Source organism: Scophthalmus maximus, chromosome 1 (genome assembly GCF_022379125.1).
Source record: "Scophthalmus maximus strain ysfricsl-2021 chromosome 1, ASM2237912v1, whole genome shotgun sequence".
NCBI lineage: Eukaryota > Metazoa > Chordata > Actinopteri > Pleuronectiformes > Scophthalmidae > Scophthalmus > Scophthalmus maximus.
Genome location: NC_061515.1, coordinates 4,524,777 through 4,545,000, shown reverse-complemented (window position 1 = coordinate 4,545,000; position 20,224 = coordinate 4,524,777). Strand labels below are relative to the sequence as shown.

Here is a 20,224-nt window from a genome sequence, read left to right as displayed (position 1 = left end):
TATGTGTCAAACTGTGTGTGTGTGTGTGTGTGTGTGTGTGTGTGTGTGTGTGTGTGTGTGTGTGTGAGTGTTTTACATATCCGACTAATGGATGTGTGGTAAAGTTAGAACACGTGAAAAAAAACTACACTCTTACACCACGCCGTTCAGACGAGCAGCTTTTGTTGTTTCACTCAGTTTCATGATACTTAACACACGTAAGCTTCCTCCTGCATGTTTTCCTTTCTGAAAAGACACTTAACCTAGACACATCAAGTGTGGACACGTGCCAATATTGCTTTTACAACTCTACAGATCTTACTGTAAAACGTCAAATAGTTTTTTCTCGTATCAACATCTCAAAGTCACGATGGAATAAATCCTCCAAGAATATTAGAATAAAAAGACTAACACAAGATATTAGGGGGAAAAAAACTCCAAACTTCCCCACAACAAAATTACTTTTAAGTCAAGAACCTAACATGAATCACATGCCACCATAATCTGAATTAAAAAACTGTTAATTTGGTGTAATATTAGGACAAAACCCTCAAAGTCACTGGAACCAAACAAATGCATATTTCAGAAATGTAATGAATTCCACATCTTTAAAAAACACATCAACATTTAGCATCCCATTTTTTCTTGGGGGGGGGGGTTCTATTGTGGTGCTATAAGAGATATTAAAAGTTATACTTCATTAAAAAGCCCTTGGCTTATTTGTCTCAAATAAAAAATGATATGAATATTTAAATAATCGCATGGAAATATTAAAAGGTATTAGTGTTGCAGCAGACACAATGTGGGGCTGTGGATATTCTAAGCCACGTGCTAAAACATAAGTGTCTCACGTGTGTCCATACAGTAATATTTTAAGATCCTTACGTTTACCTCCACCTATATTCAATCTTCCAATTGCGGAATTAAAAAAAAAGAGTGACATCTCGTCTCTGATTGGCGCAGATCAAATCCTCAGCTGTTTGCCATAGGCTGCTACAGTAGCCCGCGGTGCGCGCGCGCGCGCGTGTGTAAATTGCGTCTTGGCACCAGTTGCGGCGGCGCAAAGACGTCTGATTGGACACGGACGCAAAGGACGCGATATTCTCCAAGGTGCAGCACTCACCACATGGTTTCACGGTCCGAGCAACACGCACGCAGGTGAAAACGTCCCGCTCCGATCGGCACGTTGAAAAAAAACGAAGCGTGTTTTTTTTTTTTACAGTGACAATCTGATCATATCCGATTCTTTCGGATGCGCGCGTCATTTACCTGTTTGGCGTCTTGCTCCGCGCGGCCCCGGCCTCCCCCCTCCGCCGCGTCCCGCAGTGAGAGACCGACCTGCGGGATGGAGAGAGAGAGAGAGAGAGTGAGAGAGAGAGAGAGAGAGAGAGAGAAGGAGAGAGAGAGAGAGAGAGAGAGAGAGGAGCAGATCCAGGCGGTGGACAATGCAGAGGGTCGAAGCCCCTCTCTCCTCTTACCTCGCCGCACAGATCCACAGAGGGGGCAACATGGGTAAAAAATGGTTGTTTGGGTGATTATAGGGGGTTTCTTCTCTCTTCTCTCCCTCCCTCCCTCCCTCCTCCCCCTCCCCAGCCGCCCTGCTCCAGCACCAGCAGTGCTCTGCCCTCTCTCTCGGTGAATGGAGAGAGAGTGGCCCCGGCGCAGTGTCGCCTCTGTGGGGCTGCAGCTCGGCAGAACAGCCCCCCTATGTCCCATCCCATCCCATAGACCCCAACACCTTTTTTTTTTTCTTCTTTTCTTACTTTCATAGTAGTGGGTAGATCTGTTTCCCCCCTCTGCTATGAGTTATAAAAAAACAACAACATGTGAATTGCAGGTTGTGCTTTGGAAGAAATTCAGATTCAAATCTTGGATTTCGGTCAGTGAAACTATGAACAGAAAACAAATTATTTTCCATGATGTCCAAGTTGTCTGACAATCCTGATCCCCTCTTTCCCTGCTTCCCCCCTCCTTTGGTCTCTCTCTCTCTCTCCGTGTGTGTGTGTGTGTGTGTGTGTGTGTGTGTGTGTGTGTGTGTGTGTGTGTGTGGCGGATTAAATGGCACCTCGTCTTAAATGGCACCTTGCCTCGTTTCCTCTCTCCTTTCATCATCAGCAAAATAAAGATTAGGGCCTTTACAGAGGAGGAGATTGTAAAGGCTCGCGCCTTCAGAGAGAGACTCGCGGGGGGGGGGGGGTCTTCATTCCTCTGCCTTTGTGATGATATTGATGATGATGATGGCCAAGTGGACAGTTTGATTTTTGTGCGCCGAGCTAGTTATAAAGAATCAATATTATATCAAGGGGGCAACTTTGGTGATAAAGGACTTCGGCCACTCTGGCTATTCATCATAAGTCTGTAGCAAGCAGATAGGTCAAAAGAAATTATATTGCTCTAAAGAGTGTGTCTCCTTATCTCGCGGCACCAGGGGAGTGGAGGACACGCCGATCGATACAGTAGCTGCCGTACACTCCTTGCAATTATCAATAGCTGATTTTGTCTTCCCGGGGGCTGCATCTATTAATACCAGATAATAACAGCCTCTTTTTTTGGGGGGGGGGGACATAACTTCCAGAGGGGGATGATGGAAGGAGAAGAAGAGGAAGAGGAAGAGGGAGAATAGAGAAAGTTTGCTCGCAGTGTACGACCTTGATGTCAACAGATTTGTCTCTCGTATGAGGTGGACTCAGGGGAATAGACAAGTCAAACAGACAGGAGGGAGAGGAGGAGGAGGAGGAGGAGGAGGAGGAGGTGGGTTGCTTAAACACCCCCCTCCCCACCTCCAACTGAAAAAAAAGGAAAAGCTCAGATCCACCATTACAGTAAATTTGTTTCCATTTGTTTCTTAAATTCATTGGTTGGAACAACTAAACATACACACGTGGCATTATAATATTTTCAGCATCATTTCATGTTAAAAAAATTTTTGGGAAAGTATAGGCTGTGACATTACAACCGATTCGAAAATACATATTTCATGATTTCGTAATAAGACAACGCGGTAACTTTACGTCGTTCAATAAATCATGTTTATCACACACACACACACACACACACACACACACAAAGATTACGCACGTTCTGCCTCTCGTATTTACATGGCTCTTGGCCTCACACGTCTTAATCCTTTCAGCCCCCCCACCACCCACACCCACCTCCCAGACTTGTGACCTCATGCATTCAGATATTTTAATGCAAATAACAATTCCCGCAGCGTGTAAAGGGTTAATTTGTTCATGCCGGGCCACGACGAGCTGCCAGCGGTGCGCAACACCGTTTCTCTTCTGCTCGCCTCTTTTCTCATTTCAATGCCACAGAAAAACTATTGTTTTTTACAACGAATTAAAAAAAAAATGCCTTTATATAATGTGTATATTGTGTCTTGCACTCTCACATACATCTTTACTGATTTTGTTCAGTATTTGTTTATTGTCAGTGCAGGACGAAATACATTTCCAGTGGATGGCACCGTGCGTAAAAACGTGCATAAAGTAGAAATGTTGGAAAATAATAAGGCGGGGTGTGCACCGTGCAGCCACTTAATCGCCGGTGTCATAATAAAAACAATGAAATAAAAAAAAATTCATGAGATTGATATGACGTGTGTGTCGCTTACGGCGTCCGACTGTTAACAGCTGTGAGATATGATATGATGGGAGGTCAGAATCTGGGTGTTCACTGCGCAGGGTCTGATCCATTGAACAGTAACGTGGTGGTACATCCTAGTGGCGGCTCAAAGCAATGGGCTGAACCCTCCCCGCTCTGGGGTTAACTCTCTCTCTCTCACACACACACACACACACACACAGAGAGAGAGAGAGAGAGAGACACACACACACACACACACGCGGAGGAGCCATGCGCAGCGCCGAGAGAAAGCGACACTGCTGCGAGTCGTAGTAGTGGTACTAGGCTGCCAAAAGATAAACTTCAAACTTCAGGCTTCCGCGTGTGAACCGAGCAGAAAGGGCGCGACACCGACTGGAGGTGCAGTTTGGGAATTTGGTCACCGAACAGCAGAAGGAGAAGAAGCAAAAAAAAAAACAACACAGACATTTGGAGAGAGCGCACCGAGGCGAAGGCGCAAACCGGGCAGCTAAAGCCACGGCGAGAGGAGGAGGAGGAGGAGGAAGAGGAGGAGGAGGAGGAGGAGGAGGACTTCATCGCAACACCGAGGGCGCTTTTTTTCTTTTTACGGGGCCAGAACCAGTTTTTGATCACACCGTCAGCGAGAGGAGGACTCGGACTCGGACTGGTCGTGGCACCGCGTTGTCGCGCGTCAAAGTTTGGCGAGCGGAGGAGAACAGAAACAAAAACTGCTAACAGTTTATTGTTGTCCAGAACTTGTACTCGTCACGTCCACTCACTGGTTGTGTGTGTGTGTCCGTGTAATACAAGTCAAACAGGGAAGATGTCCATCAAGAGGAAACTTCAACCAGCCCAGAGACTGTAAACATCGCTCCTTCTTTTGTTTTTTTGTGCGTCCCAAAGTAAAAGCAGGAGAAGGAGGCGCGTGTTCACAACAGAGGAAAGAGAAGAAGAAGAAGAAGAAGAAGAAAAGTTACCAAGAGAGAGAAGTGACCCGCGGGATCTCGAGATAACACTTGATATGAGGAGAGGCTTTTCTCTGAACTTCGTGGGATCGTAAGAGGCCAGAGAGTGATGGTGATGAAGACCGGAGAGATCCTTGGCGAAGAAACGCGCCGGTGAATCCTCGAGAGTCAGTGCGCCTCTTGACAGGAGGGGAGTTAAGAAACAAACAAACAGAAACAAGAGTCTGACCTTCCCCGGTGTGAAGACCCCCCCCCCCCCCCCGAGAGGTGGGCACAACAAGAGATCGGCCGTGTTGTGTTGTGTCGTCGGGGGGAAGGTTGATAGTGAAGGAGACGGATAAAGTCCGAGGAGTGAAGCGGCTAATTGCCGTGGTCCGTCCCTCATTACCATAACCAATGCGCGTCCGCTGGACTCCAGCCAACCCTCCCCACCTTGGCCACACGGTGCCATCAGTCGCGAGGCGTTATTCACCATCATAATTATTACGCCGACATGCGCAATCGGACGCGCGGCCACGGCAGAACCACCGGCTAATTTCAGATTTCTTCTGAAACACACACACACACACACACACACACACACACACACACACACTCTCACTCTCTCTCTCCCTCTCTCTCTGCTGTACCCAGACTGTTGGCGAACTTTTCCTCTTCTTCTTTTTTTTTTTTTTTTTTTGTGTGGAGAGTGTTGATTCATTCGCTCCTCGCTGATGTCTCTGCAAAACGCAGAGACATCTCGGAGCGCGCACGCAGCAGCAGCAGCAGCAGCAGCAGCAGCATCGCCAGCACCGACGCCAGCAGCAGCAGCAGCAGCAGCAGCATGTCCCGACGCAAGCAAGCCAAGCCGCAGCACCTCAAGTCGGACGAGGATCCCGCACTAGCCGCGGCCACCGGGGTGATTTCCCAGCACGGTGAGTGGATGTGACCAGCTGCGGGTCTCCTCCTTCTCCTTCTCCTTCTCCTTCCCCTGACAGACCACGACCCCCTCTTCCTGGCCGCAGCTCTGGGAGCCGTTTGATTCCTCTTCTATCCTTTTTTTTTTTTTTTTTTGGTTGTTGTGGGTTTTTTTTTGTTTTTTTTTAAGTTTTGTGAACTCGTTTGGATTATTTGTGGACTTCTGCTGGGGGAGGGAGGGAGGGAGGGAGTGAGGGGGGGAAGGGTCGTCGATGAGCTTGTTCAAAATATATAGAGAGATGCAGGAGATTTGTCATGTATGAAGTTAGGAGCTCTCCACAGTTGGAGTTCCCAGGAATCGGCGACTCTGACCCCGCGTCACGTCATCGTCCTCATCGTCCCCTCGACCCAGTCAAACTATAACGCACGATCATAATTCACAAAAAAATGTTGGGTTTTTTTTTACACTTTAGCAGCATTTATTTGCATCGCGTGCCGGAGGCCTTTTATTACAATTTATTTTTTTTTTTTTATTATTTTTAATTTAAAGGCCCGTTTCGAAATAGAATTTAGAAATAATACTTTTTGCTCTGTGTCAAATGTCGGAGCCGCTGTGCTCCTTAAAAAATCTTGACTTTGTGTATGTTCGTGCACGCCAGATAAAACACGCACGCGCGCGCGCACACACACACACACACACACACAGAATTTGACAAGTTGGGAAAATATTTTTTCTTTCTCTCTGTGCGGTTGGAATTCTGGAGTCTGTAGATATGGCAGTAAATCTTCTAGCTGATGTAAACATTTTTTTTAAATTATAGAAATAAATATATTTTTTACATTTTTATTTCTTATTTCTCTTTTTTTCCTTCATACATTCGTGCCTCTTTTTATTCCCACCCCCTCTGCGCCAATCTGGCACTTCGAGGAGCAAAATGCGAATTTTTTTTTCCTCTCCTGTTGCAGGTCGAAGCCTTGTTTTGTTATGGAAATTTTTTGTTTTGTTTTGGCTTTTTTTTTTTTGGTTCCCCCCCCCCCCTCCCTCCCTCCCTCCCTCCCCCTCACATAAATTTAACACACTTGATTTGTTCCCTTTTGCTCACAACGTTGACACGATCGGTTGACAGAGCTCGTCCTCGCCATGTGGAGAGAGAATGAGAGGGAGAGAGAAAAGGCTCATTCATCTTTTATTCTGCTCTCAGCTTTTTTTTTATTCCGCAATTAAACGATCATATGGTGGAGCTGAAGTCAAACTGAAATGCTTTGCAGATCATAGAAATACCGTTACGACTGTGGGGATACAGTGTCCCTCACTTTTTTTTAGTGCAGGGATCCAATGGTAAATTATTCTATTTTTCATTGTTTGTATTGCATGTTTTGTTGCTTTTATTATCATATCAAATGTGGGAGCATCTTGCTTTACATGTGGACATTAGAGGATTTTGTGTAACTTTAAAAGGCAATCATTTACTTTGATGATCAGATTTTTTTTAAATTCAGTATTTCATTAATGAATTGTTTGAATTTCTCTTATTTAAATTGGAAAGATGCATATCATCCATTATACCATTTTTTGCTGGGCCCATGATGACCAACACACACACACACACACACACACACACACACACACACACACACACACATTGCAGGGCTGCTTGTAGAATAGAAATGCGTGATGTAATCTCTGGGGAGCAGCTCTCTTTTCATGGGGGAAATGTTTGGCTCTGTTGTCCAACTCGCACCGCAGATTTTTTGTTTTGTCACCGCAGCACGCAGTAACACAAACGTTGTCCAATGCTTCATAACCCCTCGCTCGGATTTTTTGGTCAGTGATACGAAATGCGTCCGTCAGGTTGCTCTCCTGTAGGATGGTGGAATGAAACGTTAACCTTCCTTCTTTTTCCTGCAGGGAAATATGAGATTTGAGATGATTTACATAGAATTTAAAAAGCAAAAAGGGTGATTTGGAAAAATGACTATTAGAATGCATGAAAGGGAAAATGCATTGAAGGCAGTTTTGAGGGAAACCTATCCTGGGATTAGTCTCTCCATTTCAACACCTCCCTACATCTATAGTTTTAGTGTAAAATGGTGCTCACGCCGACTTGTGGGTAACCTATAGTATCCATGTCATTGTGTCTGAGACTGGAAGTGGCCGTGGAATGTTTTTGCCTGCCCCTCGCTGGAGCACTATACTGGCTTGCTTGTGTGCAGGACAGACGTTGCAGCGAAACAATCCCAAGCCTTTGGCCGCGCACAGTGAGCCCATACACACTTGAACAAACCTAATAATACCGTGTCTCATCCGAAGCTGCCTCGCACGTCGAGCGACAGTTGTCAGACTGTTAGTGTGTATGTATCGTCGCAGCGTGATCGGATTCTTTCGCCGCCCATGTTTTGCCGCGGTGCAGCTCGTGGCGACACTATTGATCGGCCGGCCGTGACATATCGTTGCATATAAGTGTCAAAGGAATTCAGAAGTTCCAGTAGACAGCAGCTACTCGGTTTCGACTTAAAATCTATCGCCGCCTGCACGTTGGGCAAGAGGTGAGGAGAAAGTCAAGCATTCGAGTGTCGCTCGATTTCTGCAGAAGGACACACGCGACCTGTCTGAAGCGCATTTCACGAACAGAGCCACCTACTAGGAAAATATCCATTAGGGCAGTAGGCTGTTTGATACAAACAACCCAGTGTGTTCAGTATTTTTTACATTTTTATTTACCAAATCCTCAGTTTGAATGTGACATTTTTTCCTCTGATGTCCCCTGTAGCTCAGCGAGGGCCTCTTTAATGTGCTGCATCCAGCAAAACATGAAAAACTAGAATCCAGTGCCAACAAGCCCTTGTCTGGCAAACCATCTCCGCCTCAGGCCTTCCCAACACTTGCCCCCTGGGGGGAAGGGGGGTTGTGTCTGTGTGTGTGTGTGTGTGTGTGTGTGTGTGTGTGTGTGTTGGGATGAGGAAAGGAGGAGGAGGGGGGACAAGGGGTGTCTGCTTAGGAGTGCTTTTATAAAGCTTGCTGACTTAACCTTTGTCCAGCCCCCGGCCAGCCAGGTCCCGCCGCTTGATGACGACCACCTTGTACAGCGACAACATGTGTGCCGTTGACCTTGGCAGCACAGCTTTATCGTGTCCTAGAAAAGTGTGAGCGGTGACGGGCTTTGAGTCCTGCCACTGCTCCCTCTGCACCCAGTGTCTTTGAAGGTGTGCATGGAGAAACGTATAGTTGGGGGGCGGTGGCGTGCATGTTGCATATAAACACCCCCGTGCTTTCGCCTACTTGGGGGGTTTTCCCTGAGGCAAAAAACTCCCAGTCATGGGCCGAGGACGTTCAGGATCAAATCCAACCAACAAAAGTACATTTTTCCAAATATTACTGCTCTGCAAAAAAAAAATGTAATTACAACCCCTCAGGGAAGATGTTGTGGTCATTGCTTTCACCAGTCAGGGGCGTTTTCTAAATGTAGTTTCAGTTGTCTTGCTTCATTCACAGATGCAGTCACATTAATTCCACGTCTGAATACTTATTGAATTTTCAAACACGGTTGAGTAGAACTTTTCTCCTCACCCTACCAGACATTTAAGGCAGGAATGAGGTGATGTATTGAGAAAATCCTCACTGACAGTGACAACACGGTTGTTGCCTATACTTCCCCCTGCAGTGGGGCTTTGTTTGGCTTTTGTTTTAATCCACTCTCACCGAATGGGTGCAGGCCTGTGGACCACCCACACAGTTGTGCCAAGGAAGACACTCAAATATGACTGTGTCTTAATTACTACTCAGCACACGAACAAGTAAGATCCTGATCGAGAGGAAGGCCCAGACAGGAGATGCATTTAATTTTAGACAGAACGGCGGGCTTTGGGGGGGATTTAAGAGGAAGCAAGCAAGCCGTCGAGTGAAGAGGTGCATTTTGATTTTAGTGGCTGTTCTTAAGATGATTTGTTTGATGTTTGTTTGGTTGATTTTTTTTAGCGCCGATTTGTTCAGAAAGCAGAGTCCCGGACGAACAGTTCGACAGCTGAGATCGCGATGATCTCTTTTTTTAATTTAACATCTAGAAACTAATTGTGATTAAAGATTGCCATGTAAAATTAAAAAAAAAAAAGACCTGCAGAGGATAAGTGTCCATTAGAGCCTGGAGTCTCCGCCTCACCTCGAGCCCTTTTGTAAATCCGTAGCCAGAGAGCCATCTTGACGAGTGACACAGTCATCTGGACAGAGTGCCGTCACTGAATACTGTATTGCAAATGCTTGCACAAACAAATCGTTAATGTTTTGGCTGCTCCACATCTGCAGGCAATGACAAAGGCCTCTCTGTTGGCGCAGATATGACTGTACCACTCTGCAGTGGGGCTGACCAGGCCGATGACACACACACACACACACACACACTCGTGCAGACAGAGCTGGGCAGAGGATGCGTTGGATCATTGGAGGGGATATTTAATGTGTTTATGGTCATAGAGACAGGACTGTCTAGGGACTATGCAATAGCTGAAAGAACAGAAAATAAAAATGTCTGCAGGATTTGTTTATTTAAAAATTCATGCACATACTGAATCTCCATCAGTAGTGACATTAATGTAATGATTTAACAATGTTATATACAGAGATTTATTAATTTAAAAAGGGGGAGGGGGCTCTAAGTTTCCTTTTCTTTGCCCTGATTACATTTTTTTTTTTTTAATACAGCTAAGGGCAATTTAATACGATGTCAAAACATTTCTTTATTAGTCAACTTTGAAAAAATGAGTGGCTCAAATCATTGTCTCTTTACCGGAGATTAGAAGAGTGGGCGAACGACGAAAAAAACACAACGAGGGGGAAAAAAACAAAAACTAATTGGCCCAAGAATTCCAACATTGCTGAACCCAGCAGGCCTCCTTTTATTGTCCTCCCCTCCCGACTTGGGCTGGACCTACAGTGATGCATCGCTCTGCGAGGGTCCTAAGCTACGTATCCTCAGACGCTTGAGAAGAATGCTTTTAAATGGGGCAGGAGGTGGGGCGGTTCTAGGGTTTGCTGTAAGTGCAGGCGCACTTTGGAGTGTACTGTTCTAAGCACCTTGGTGTACGTGGATTAACTTTAAAATATTACAGTTTGACGAAGAGATTTTAAGCTCACATTTTAAAATGTAACATACAATACACTTTAAATTACCCTTTTTTTTATAGGAGATAGCACCGATTTTACCTTAACCTATAGTTAATGTTACCAGTGTCATTGTCTGTGTGTGTGTGTGTGTGTGTGTGTGTGTGTGTGTGTATTCATTAAGTGAATCTGGCAATTGTTAAGAATGGGAGAATCTGTAATTGCCTAATGCTTCGCTCAATGCCCGGCTCTGTGGCTTTCACAGAATTCAGTGGAAAGCATGAATACCTCATCTGATATAATATGTCAGATTAGCGGTTTCAGTTAGCATGCCAAAGATTGCTGAGCAAGATAGCGGACACACCGATTCAATGTCTACAATCCCCCTATTGACTGCGTTCAGCTTAATATTTGCATCGGAGTAAATGAAGACTCTTAAGAGAATGAAAAACGGATTGGATGTTTTTTTCATCCCTTCCTTTTCTTATGCTATAGGAAAATCAATACCTCCACCACATACACACACACACGGCTCAGTGCACACACAAACGCACAGCGCGCACACCATTCCACTGTCTTACAATTGTAATAAAATAACAATTATATTAACTAATTTCTTTTAAAGAGTGCAGTTTAAAAACGAGTCTCTATCTGACTATTAAAGATACCATTATTTCTATTTGCAACAAAGTTAAAAGGGAATTTTTAAATTTACAAAAGGTGATTTAAAAATGTAGCAGTTGGAATTTTTCTCAATAAATATATATATACACTTTTAAAAATATATATACACTTTAAAATATCCTCCAGTGACAGGAGTAAGTGTGTGCATGTGTATGTTTGGCTTTTTTAGGTGTAAATCCCTATAGAATGGAATGGAAGGTTCTTTGTCTGTCTACATCTGTGCGTGAGGAAATGTGTCGATGTGTGTGTGTGTGTTTGTGTGTGAGGTCAGAGGCATACAAAGGCCCCCACTTGTAATTGTATGAATGAATAAAAGAGATTGACAGTAATACCATTCTAATAACTAATCAGCTCAACACAATGCCTACTCATTTGTGTTGACCTTTCAACCCTCAATTATGGAAATGAGTCCCGCTGTCCGCTGCCGGGCTAAGGAGATTTCCAGCCTGCTGTCACGTGTCACTGATGTTTTCGGTCACTTTCTCCTTTTCCGCTGGTCGAGATTGTTTTGTTTGGGAACATTGTTTTGTTCAGGAACATTTTTAGTGATGGTATATAATAGAAACCTGGAAAATGAACCACTATTTTTTTATTCAATGGAATTTTTATACTGAGTTTAGAGACATGTGGCTGGAATAAGTGATTATTACGCACGTGCCAAAATGAAAATGTGCGCGATTTTACATTTGATTTTCCTTTAATTGGCAAATCAGTTTTCCCTAATTTATCAGGGTAAAATACATGATTTAGTGAATATATATATATATATATATATATATATATATATATATATATATATATATGTGTGTATTTCTTGCTCTGTCAGCCCTGCCCCGATTTAGGATGAGAACACAGACCCTGTCCAAAGCCTCTCTGTTGATAATTAATTAAGTTATAGACACCAGGCCTTGATAGCTCGTGCCCCCTTCGGAGGAGTGATGAATTTATGTACTAATGAGTCACTGTAATTGGCACAAATGCTCCACGTCTGCTTCACCGTGGCTTGCTCCATTTTAACCTTTGAAATGAGCGCATCCACTGTAGGACTCTACTGCTCACTCACTGAAAAAGCACAGTGAGGCCTTTAATGTTGGGTTCAACGTGCAGTGTTTAATGTGTGTGTGTGTATGTGTTGGACATGCAAACCATATACATACTGTACAAGAAATATATGAACTTTAGATCTTTTAATAGCTATGGACCCCTATCTTTTTTTTATTATTACACACTCACCTAAGAACTATCAACTCAAGCCTGTGTTATAGCAGCATCATTTCATTAAATAAATCACTTTTATTTGCAGTAAATACCTATGAGATGGTGTGAATATTTTTATAGTGTGAAGTGTATACAAAATTGTTTGATGTGTGGATAAACAGTTATATTACCAGACATACTGTATGCTGGGTCTTTCAGTGTAAACTGAACAGGAGACTTTGAAATATAGTACACGCAGGATGCTGTGGTGGTGATTGAGCACACTTCCTAATCATAATGGACAACGCACACACACAGACACAGACACACACACACACACACACACACGCAAGAATACAAAAATAAACATACAAGGGAGGCCAGTTTTACATGGTTTTGATCAGGTGTGAATTAGGTCCATGTTCAGAACTTGCGTCCGCTTGTTTGACTCTTGGTGGTGTTTGCATGTGGAAGAGGAAGTGGCTTCCTGCAACTGTGATTAAACATGTGTAACTAATCAGAGACTTTGCTGCCATGGCACTAGCATGTAATTTGTTGAGTCTTATTTCAGCGAGCATGAGAGAGGGAGAGAGAGACAGACAGATTTAATTTCTCAACTGAAAGGGAATACTTTTTTATTTCAAAACATATAGAAAAACATTTATAAGTGGGCACAACTTTAAATCATCGTTATTGGTTGCAAACTATTCAAATGGTTCAATATACCCATTCACTCCTATTCACTGTGCATGAAATGTACGAGTCCCTTGGTTTGACTTGTGGCTAAAGTATTACCTTTGCAATGCTAAACGAAAAGACCGAGGCATTTGAAATTCAGGTGGAAATGACTGGTCTTGATAGCCGAGGGGAATCCTAATGGGGCCATCAAAGTCCTGATTTGTACCCAACAGATGAGGCAGCTGTGAATTGTATGAAATATTGGAAATCAATAGGTTCTATGGAATTTCATTAAGCGGCAGTATCCACAATTGATAGGCCCTCATAATTTGATGGATTGCACAAAGAAAATTATTAGCTGGCTCTATGGAGAGGGTGCAAATGCACAAACCTGGGTCTTGAGAATTGGTGAACTAGGGCAATTTGTTCAGAGTAAAAAAATAAAAAGAATATTGATTTTGGTTATGTTAAAAGAGAGGGGAAAAAATCAAAGGTTAAATCTTTGCTGCACCGCACTGCAAAATATGTGTGGATTCTATATTGATTATTTATTCATTAATTCTTCTTTTTTTGCTCCCCCTCCCCTCCTTTCCTCCCCTGAACCCCTACCTTCTCTGTAGCCCGAGGTGATGTGCTGGAAGATGCCGACAGCGGAAATGAGAGCCGCAGTGGCAGTGAGGAGACCCATGTATGTGAGAAGTGTTGCGCTGAGTTCTTCAAGTGGTCAGACTTCTGTGAACATTTAAATAGCTGCACCAAGAACCCCCTGGTGCTCATAGTGAACGAAAATGAGGACACACCTATCCCCTCCCAGGAGTACCCTACAGAGCTCTCCCCCGTACCCAGCTGCCCTAGTGAGCAGGCTGACAGCGAGGACCCCAGGGAGGGCAACCACAGTCCTGATGGTGAGGGGGATGACATCCCAGAGACAACAACCTTGAATGGGGTCAATGTATTAGAAAAGGAGGATGAGCAGATGGAGCTGGACCTTTCTCCTGAAAAAAATATGGATCTTGAAGAAAGAGATGTGACATCCCCTGAGCCAGACGGCTCCCTACCTCAACTCAATGATGTCGTCCCCTCCACTGTCACAAGCTACGCAATGCCAAGCACCAATGTCACCTTGGAGACTCTGCATGGCACCCGGGTTGCAGTGGCCCAATTTTCACAGAGTGTAAGGGCAGCAGCAGGCAGTGGGGTCTCCACCATGGCTATTCCCATGATCCTGGACCAGCTGATGGCCCTCCAGCAGCAGCAGATACACCAGCTGCAGCTGATAGAGCAAATACGCAGTCAGGTGGCTCTGATGAACAGACAGTCTTCCTCACAGCCTGCTCTCAATCACCATCACAGCAATGCTGCTGGAAACCAGGGGCCTGTATCCTCCTGTGTCCCCCCTGTCGCTAGTCAACTTCAGCTACACAACTTCATCACCCCTCCTGTCCATCAGCTGCCTGTTAGGTTGCCAGCCACTCTTAATGGTCAAGGCTCTTCACCCTTGAACTCAGCAATAGAAGGGACTCTCTCTCAAACACCACAAAGTGGCAGTCAGCAAGTTAACTCTTCAATTGCTAACACATCCTCGAATATTTCATTGTTTCCCCAGCCCAGTGGTTCTGGTTTGTCATCTCTAATTGCCACCTGCTCATCTTCAGTCACGAACAACAACATTAGCACTAGTAGTAGTGTAACAGGAGGTGGTGGCATTAGCAGCAGCTCAGCTCTTCCCAGGAACTCCACCACCCCTCCCTCTCTCAGCCACAGTAGCCTCTTGAGCTCTGCCTCAAGTCTACCGCTGATACCTCACAGCTCATCCAGCAGTGTTATCTTCCCCAACCCCCTGGCCAGCATAGCAGCCACAGCCAATGCACTTGACCCCCTCGCTGCTCTGATGAAGCATCGCAAGGGGAAGCCCCCAAATGTGTCTGTGTTTGACACTAAGCCCAGCTCTGAGGACCCCTTCTTCAAGCATAAGTGTAGGTTCTGCGCCAAGGTATTTGGCAGTGACAGCGCCCTACAGATCCACCTGCGTTCCCACACAGGAGAGAGGCCCTTCAAGTGCAACATATGTGGCAACCGCTTCTCCACCAAGGGCAATCTGAAAGTCCACTTCCAGAGGCACAAAGAGAAATACCCACATATTCAGATGAACCCCTACCCTGTGCCTGAGTACCTGGACAATGTGCCCACAAGCTCAGGCATCCCATATGGCATGTCTTTGCCCCCGGAAAAACCTGTAACCACTTGGCTAGACAGCAAACCTGTCCTCCCTACTGTTCCCACCTCAGTCGGGCTTCAGCTGCCACCAACGCTGCCGAGTATGATGGGAGGTTTTGGTGATTCTCCAAGCCTCACTCCACTCAACAGGTCCCCTCAGAGGCCATCTCCACCCTCAAGTGAGTGTGCATCTTTGTCCCCAAATATCATCACTGACTCTGGCATGACCACTACTTCGCCCTCCCCAAAACACAGCATAGGCAGTGATGCACCTCCTCTCTTGAAACCTGAAGGTGTTCTCCTGCCCCCAAGCTGCTCTAATAGGCCTGGAGAGAACAACACCACCACAACTACATCAGTATCTCAAATGGTTTTTTCAGCTACCGTCACCTCCACCACTCCGTCCAGCAGTGGTCGGGTCATAGAACCCATCACAACCCCCAACTCTGTTTCTAACTCTGTCTCCCATCCTGTCCTTCCCATGCTCTCAGACCAGTTTAAGGCTAAGTTTCCTTTTGGTGGCCTCCTAGACTCTATGCAAACCTCAGAAACATCAAAGCTGCAGCAGCTTGTTGAAAATATTGACAAGAAGATGACTGACCCAAACCAATGTGTCATCTGTCATCGTGTTTTGAGTTGCCAGAGTGCTCTCAAGATGCACTATCGTATCCACACTGGTGAGAGGCCTTTCAAATGCAAGATATGTGGACGGGCATTTACGACGAAGGGAAACCTGAAAACACACTTTGGTGTCCATAGGTCCAAACCCCCACTTCGGGTACAGCACTCCTGCCCTATATGTCAGAAAAAGTTCACCAATGCTGTTGTGCTGCAGCAGCACATTCGTATGCACATGGGAGGACAAATCCCCAACACCCCGGTCCCTGAAAGCCTCCAGGAGATGGACACCGACCTCTCTTTTGACGAGAAGAGCTTAGATGCGATGAGCAATTATGATGATGATCTTCTGGATGAAATGGAGCAGGCTATGGATGATGAAGTTGATTTTAAAGATGGGGAAATGGACCCATCTAAACCTTATTCACCTGGGAGCTCCCCACCACATTCCATCATCTCCAGCATTGCCGCAATGGAGAACCAGATGAAGATGATCGACTCTACTGTCAATATGACCCGTTCGTTTGGTCCAAAGCCTACGCAGAACGGCATCAGCTTCGGAGGAGAGACTGATTGCTTTACCACCGATTCCCTGTCTGCAGTGGGGGATGCTGAAGGTCAAAGCTTGGGGAGCCCTGCTTTGTCTGAGTCCTCTGGCTCTATGCAGCATTTGTCCCCAGCTCACAGCCACTCTGAGAGCCAGCGATCCAAGTCCCCAGCTACACTCAACAATAATAACAACAGCAGTGCTATGACAGCAGAGGAGGGCCAGGAGAACAATACAGCTGGCTTGGCAACAGTGAAGTCAGAAAAATCTGAGACCCCATCTCCATTTTCTGCTACTGAAGGCACCGGGGCCCTTGACCTGACTGCCACTCAACATGGCAGGCACTTTATCAAGGAGGAGAGCCACTTCAACATGCTGTTTCTCAATAGGGATCGAGGTATGTTCAAAATCAACGCTTACTGCATCATATAAAGTCAATGACATTTCTTGACAGATTATATTTGATTGATATGATAAAAAAGACTAGATTTAATTAATATCAAGTGTATAACATGATATGCAATACATGAGTAATAAATATGTAATTAATGTGATACAAATGTGATATAAGAAATGATATGCTGATATCCAGAGAAGGAGATAAATATATTAAATACACCTACACATTTAACGTTTCTTTCGCCAATAATAAAGTTTTATCAGCCTAATTAATTGAGAGTTCAGCAGGGAAATGTGATTTGTATATTTTCAAGCCAGACTGATTCAAGCAGATACCTTGCAGCCATGGGTCTCCCTGTATCAAAATTACCCAGTGTATTCTAATAGTTATTTCCGATTCCCTTTTTATATAGATCTTTATTTTATGTTATCCACTTTGCTGCTGTTAACACCCAAATATCCCCGTTGTGGGATTGATAAAGGAATATCTTATCTTATCTTTTCTTACCTTTTTCTTTTTCAGGGCTGAACACTCCTAATTTAGCGAGCACCGCATCCAACATGGTCAAAATGGAAATGAACGGACACGGCAAGTCAGTGTCTCTGAGTGAAAACTCTCACCTGCCTGTGGGCATCCAGGTTCCGGCTGCAACACCACAGACCACCATGAGTCCCAGCCTCAACCCCATGTTGGCTCCCCCACCTCCCCGACGCACTCCTAAGCAGCACAACTGCCACTCATGTGGGAAGAATTTTTCTTCAGCAAGTGCTCTACAAATCCATGAGCGCACACACACTGGGGAAAAACCTTTCGCCTGCAACATTTGTGGAAGGGCTTTCACCACTAAGGGCAATTTGAAGGTATGAGCCAGTTTAATATAGGATCAATTAAAATTTTACATGAATGAGGTCGTAACACTCTGGGATTCGTTCTGGCTAAAGGCCTTTGTAGTTCTTAATGTCCCTTGGCTCTTTGCCCCCACTTTTTTATTGTCTCTCCTCGCTGTTTGGTCAGTAAAGCAGACATTTTCAGTTTAAAGTCAGTAAAATAAACATTTAATAAACTATAGGGACTGAAATTAAAATATAGTTTCTTGTAAATTGTTCCTTTACATCGTTTAAGTGTTACCAAAGGTGTTCTAAGTTGGCATTTTAATGTTTGTTTTTACATTCAATTTAGTTTTTTCTCCCCATCTGTTCCCAGCCATAAACATGTTTGATGTAGTATTTGTCTTGGATGTAGTATTTGTGACTCACAATGACACTTTCTTGATGTTTCTTTCTATTTTTATTTCTAATTTTAGGTTCACATGGGAACACACATGTGGAACAACGCTCCTGCCCGAAGGGGTCGGAGACTGTCTGTAGAGAATCCCATGGCCCTGCTGGGTGGGGACGCCATGAAGTTCAGTGAGATGTTCCAGAAGGATCTGGCGGCCCGGGCCATGAATGTTGACCCAGGATTTTGGAACCAATATGCGGCCGCTATCACCAATGGGCTGGCCATGAAAAACAATGAGATCTCTGTGATCCAGAATGGGGGCATCACCCAGCTGCCCGTCAGCCTCGGCGGTGCAGGAATCACTTCATTGGGAGCCATGTCTGGAGGGATGGACCGTGTGCACACCGGCAGCAGCCCTCCCATGACGGGTATGGAGAAGGCTGGTCTAGAGGTTGGGGCCAGCCGCCCCTTCTCCAGATTTATGGAGGAGAACAAAGAGATTGGGATCAATTAAAAAAAACTTTCTGCATTATTCTAAGATAGGCATTTGGCAAAGACTAAGAGTCTGAAGACAAGGAAAGAAACTGCTGATCCAGTCTGAACTCATGCGTGTTATTATATGTACAGATTAAATATTTTTTGTTTGGTTTTGGAAATATAGTATTTAGTATTGATTAGAGGTCTTTGCCTTTCACTCATTGCGTCCTCACTTGATATTTCGCCTATACGAAGAATACTTTGTCTCTTGTTTGAGAATATGTCGTCTTGCAAGATTTGCATGGTACTTATTGGTTTTTATTAGTATGTTTGACTGCTTTTAAGCATTTCTTTGAAAACCAGGATCCTGCCTCATTGATGATGGGCAAGCATCTTATGTGGACAGGACTTAAACAGAAAAGAACATGGGGTTGTTTAAAGACAGTCTTGCCTTTGCCTGGGAACCTTGTTTATGATTGCCCATGGACAGACTGAAGGAAAGAATGAAGTTTAGTGTTTCTGTGCTCGCCTGATATTTTTTTCTCATGAACTAGAAAACTTGAAAAAAAAATGTTTCAACTATTTCAATCTTTACATTTAGTCTCCCAGCATTGTCTTACAATATTGTCCTGTGTCTTTAATATTTATGATATTGACAAAAAAGCGGGTATACAAAAATATATTTAATGGCCCAAGCATTTTATTGATCCATTTCTTTTCTAAACTGCAGGCTTCACTGGTGAATATCTCTTTCAATAAAGACAATATGGTGTCTGAGTTGAACAACAGAGAAAAATGGTAGGTTTTATTTGGATATCTGTTGAGACTATGTGTATCTCGTTACATGGTAAAGAGGCTAGTGATCCGAAGCTGCTATGAACACAACCCTGCTTTTAACCTTTGTAAAAAGAAAAAAGAAGTGATCCTTTTGAAGAAATATCTATGTATAGAAATACAGACAAATCTAAAACAGGTATGCATATTTTGTATCACATAAAAATAGACATCATGAGTTGAGAGTATTTGTCATGTTTGTGAATGCACTTTTTAAAAACAAGACGTTTTGTCTGTGATTTACCGTTAACCTTTTGACTGAGCTATCTATCACTTGCTGTTTTCATTGTTTTCAGCGTACCACTCCTACAATTTGCAGAGTTGGTTCTCTGTTACTGCATCTGTGCTACTCGTCAGAGTGCAAACTCATCACTCAATCAAAACCTTCTTAAATAAAAAAGAGAACAGGTGTGTGTTTGAATTGTTTCCTTATCTGCATCAGGTTCCCTTTTCCTTTTATTTCCATGAATTAAAATTGAAATACCAGATGTACATCATTGTTTTGTTTATTATCATAACTGTTGTTATTCAGATCTTTCTAAATCAATTTATTGACATCTATTCATAACAATGTAAATATTATATTATAATAGCTGAAAGACTAAAGTATAAGAAAAAATCCAGAGAAGATATAGCACTTTGATTTGTATTGTCAGCCTAATTTACCACCAAAGTGTCTTTGACATCCAAAATTAAATGAAATGGCATTTTTATTCAAGTTATTAAAAAAATATCATTCATATTTAAATGTATGCATTCAATAACTTTTGTAAATGACAAATCACTATCAATGATTTGTAATAATTTTCAGTCGATTCAAAAAATCA

The 20,224-nt window shown here is 43.9% G+C and overlaps 1 protein-coding gene and 1 long non-coding RNA gene across 4 annotated transcripts in view; one reads left to right on the top strand and one right to left on the bottom strand.

Moving 5' to 3' along the window:
• Positions 1–4,725, bottom strand: part of LOC118311175 — a 51,361-nt gene extending 46,636 nt beyond the window's left edge. For 2 of the 3 annotated variants that reach the window (XR_004793920.2, XR_004793921.1), the window contains exons 1-2: positions 1,458–1,544; positions 1,249–1,317 (exon numbers count right to left, since the gene is read on the bottom strand). This is a non-coding gene — a long non-coding RNA (uncharacterized LOC118311175). Of the gene's footprint in view, positions 1–1,248; positions 1,318–1,457; positions 1,545–4,544 lie in introns of those variants that run through there. The other variant, XR_004793924.2, reaches the window with a different exon arrangement.
• A 12-nt stretch (positions 4,726–4,737) lies between these two features.
• Positions 4,738–19,806, top strand: sall3a (spalt-like transcription factor 3a). Its single transcript, XM_035634765.2, has 4 exons — positions 4,738–5,446; positions 13,704–16,862; positions 17,388–17,725; positions 18,169–19,806. Exons 1-4 carry the CDS (start codon positions 5,356–5,358, stop codon positions 18,598–18,600), a joined length of 4,020 nt encoding a protein of 1,339 aa, XP_035490658.1. The 5' UTR covers positions 4,738–5,355; the 3' UTR covers positions 18,601–19,806.
• Positions 19,807–20,224: the final 418 nt, after the last annotated feature.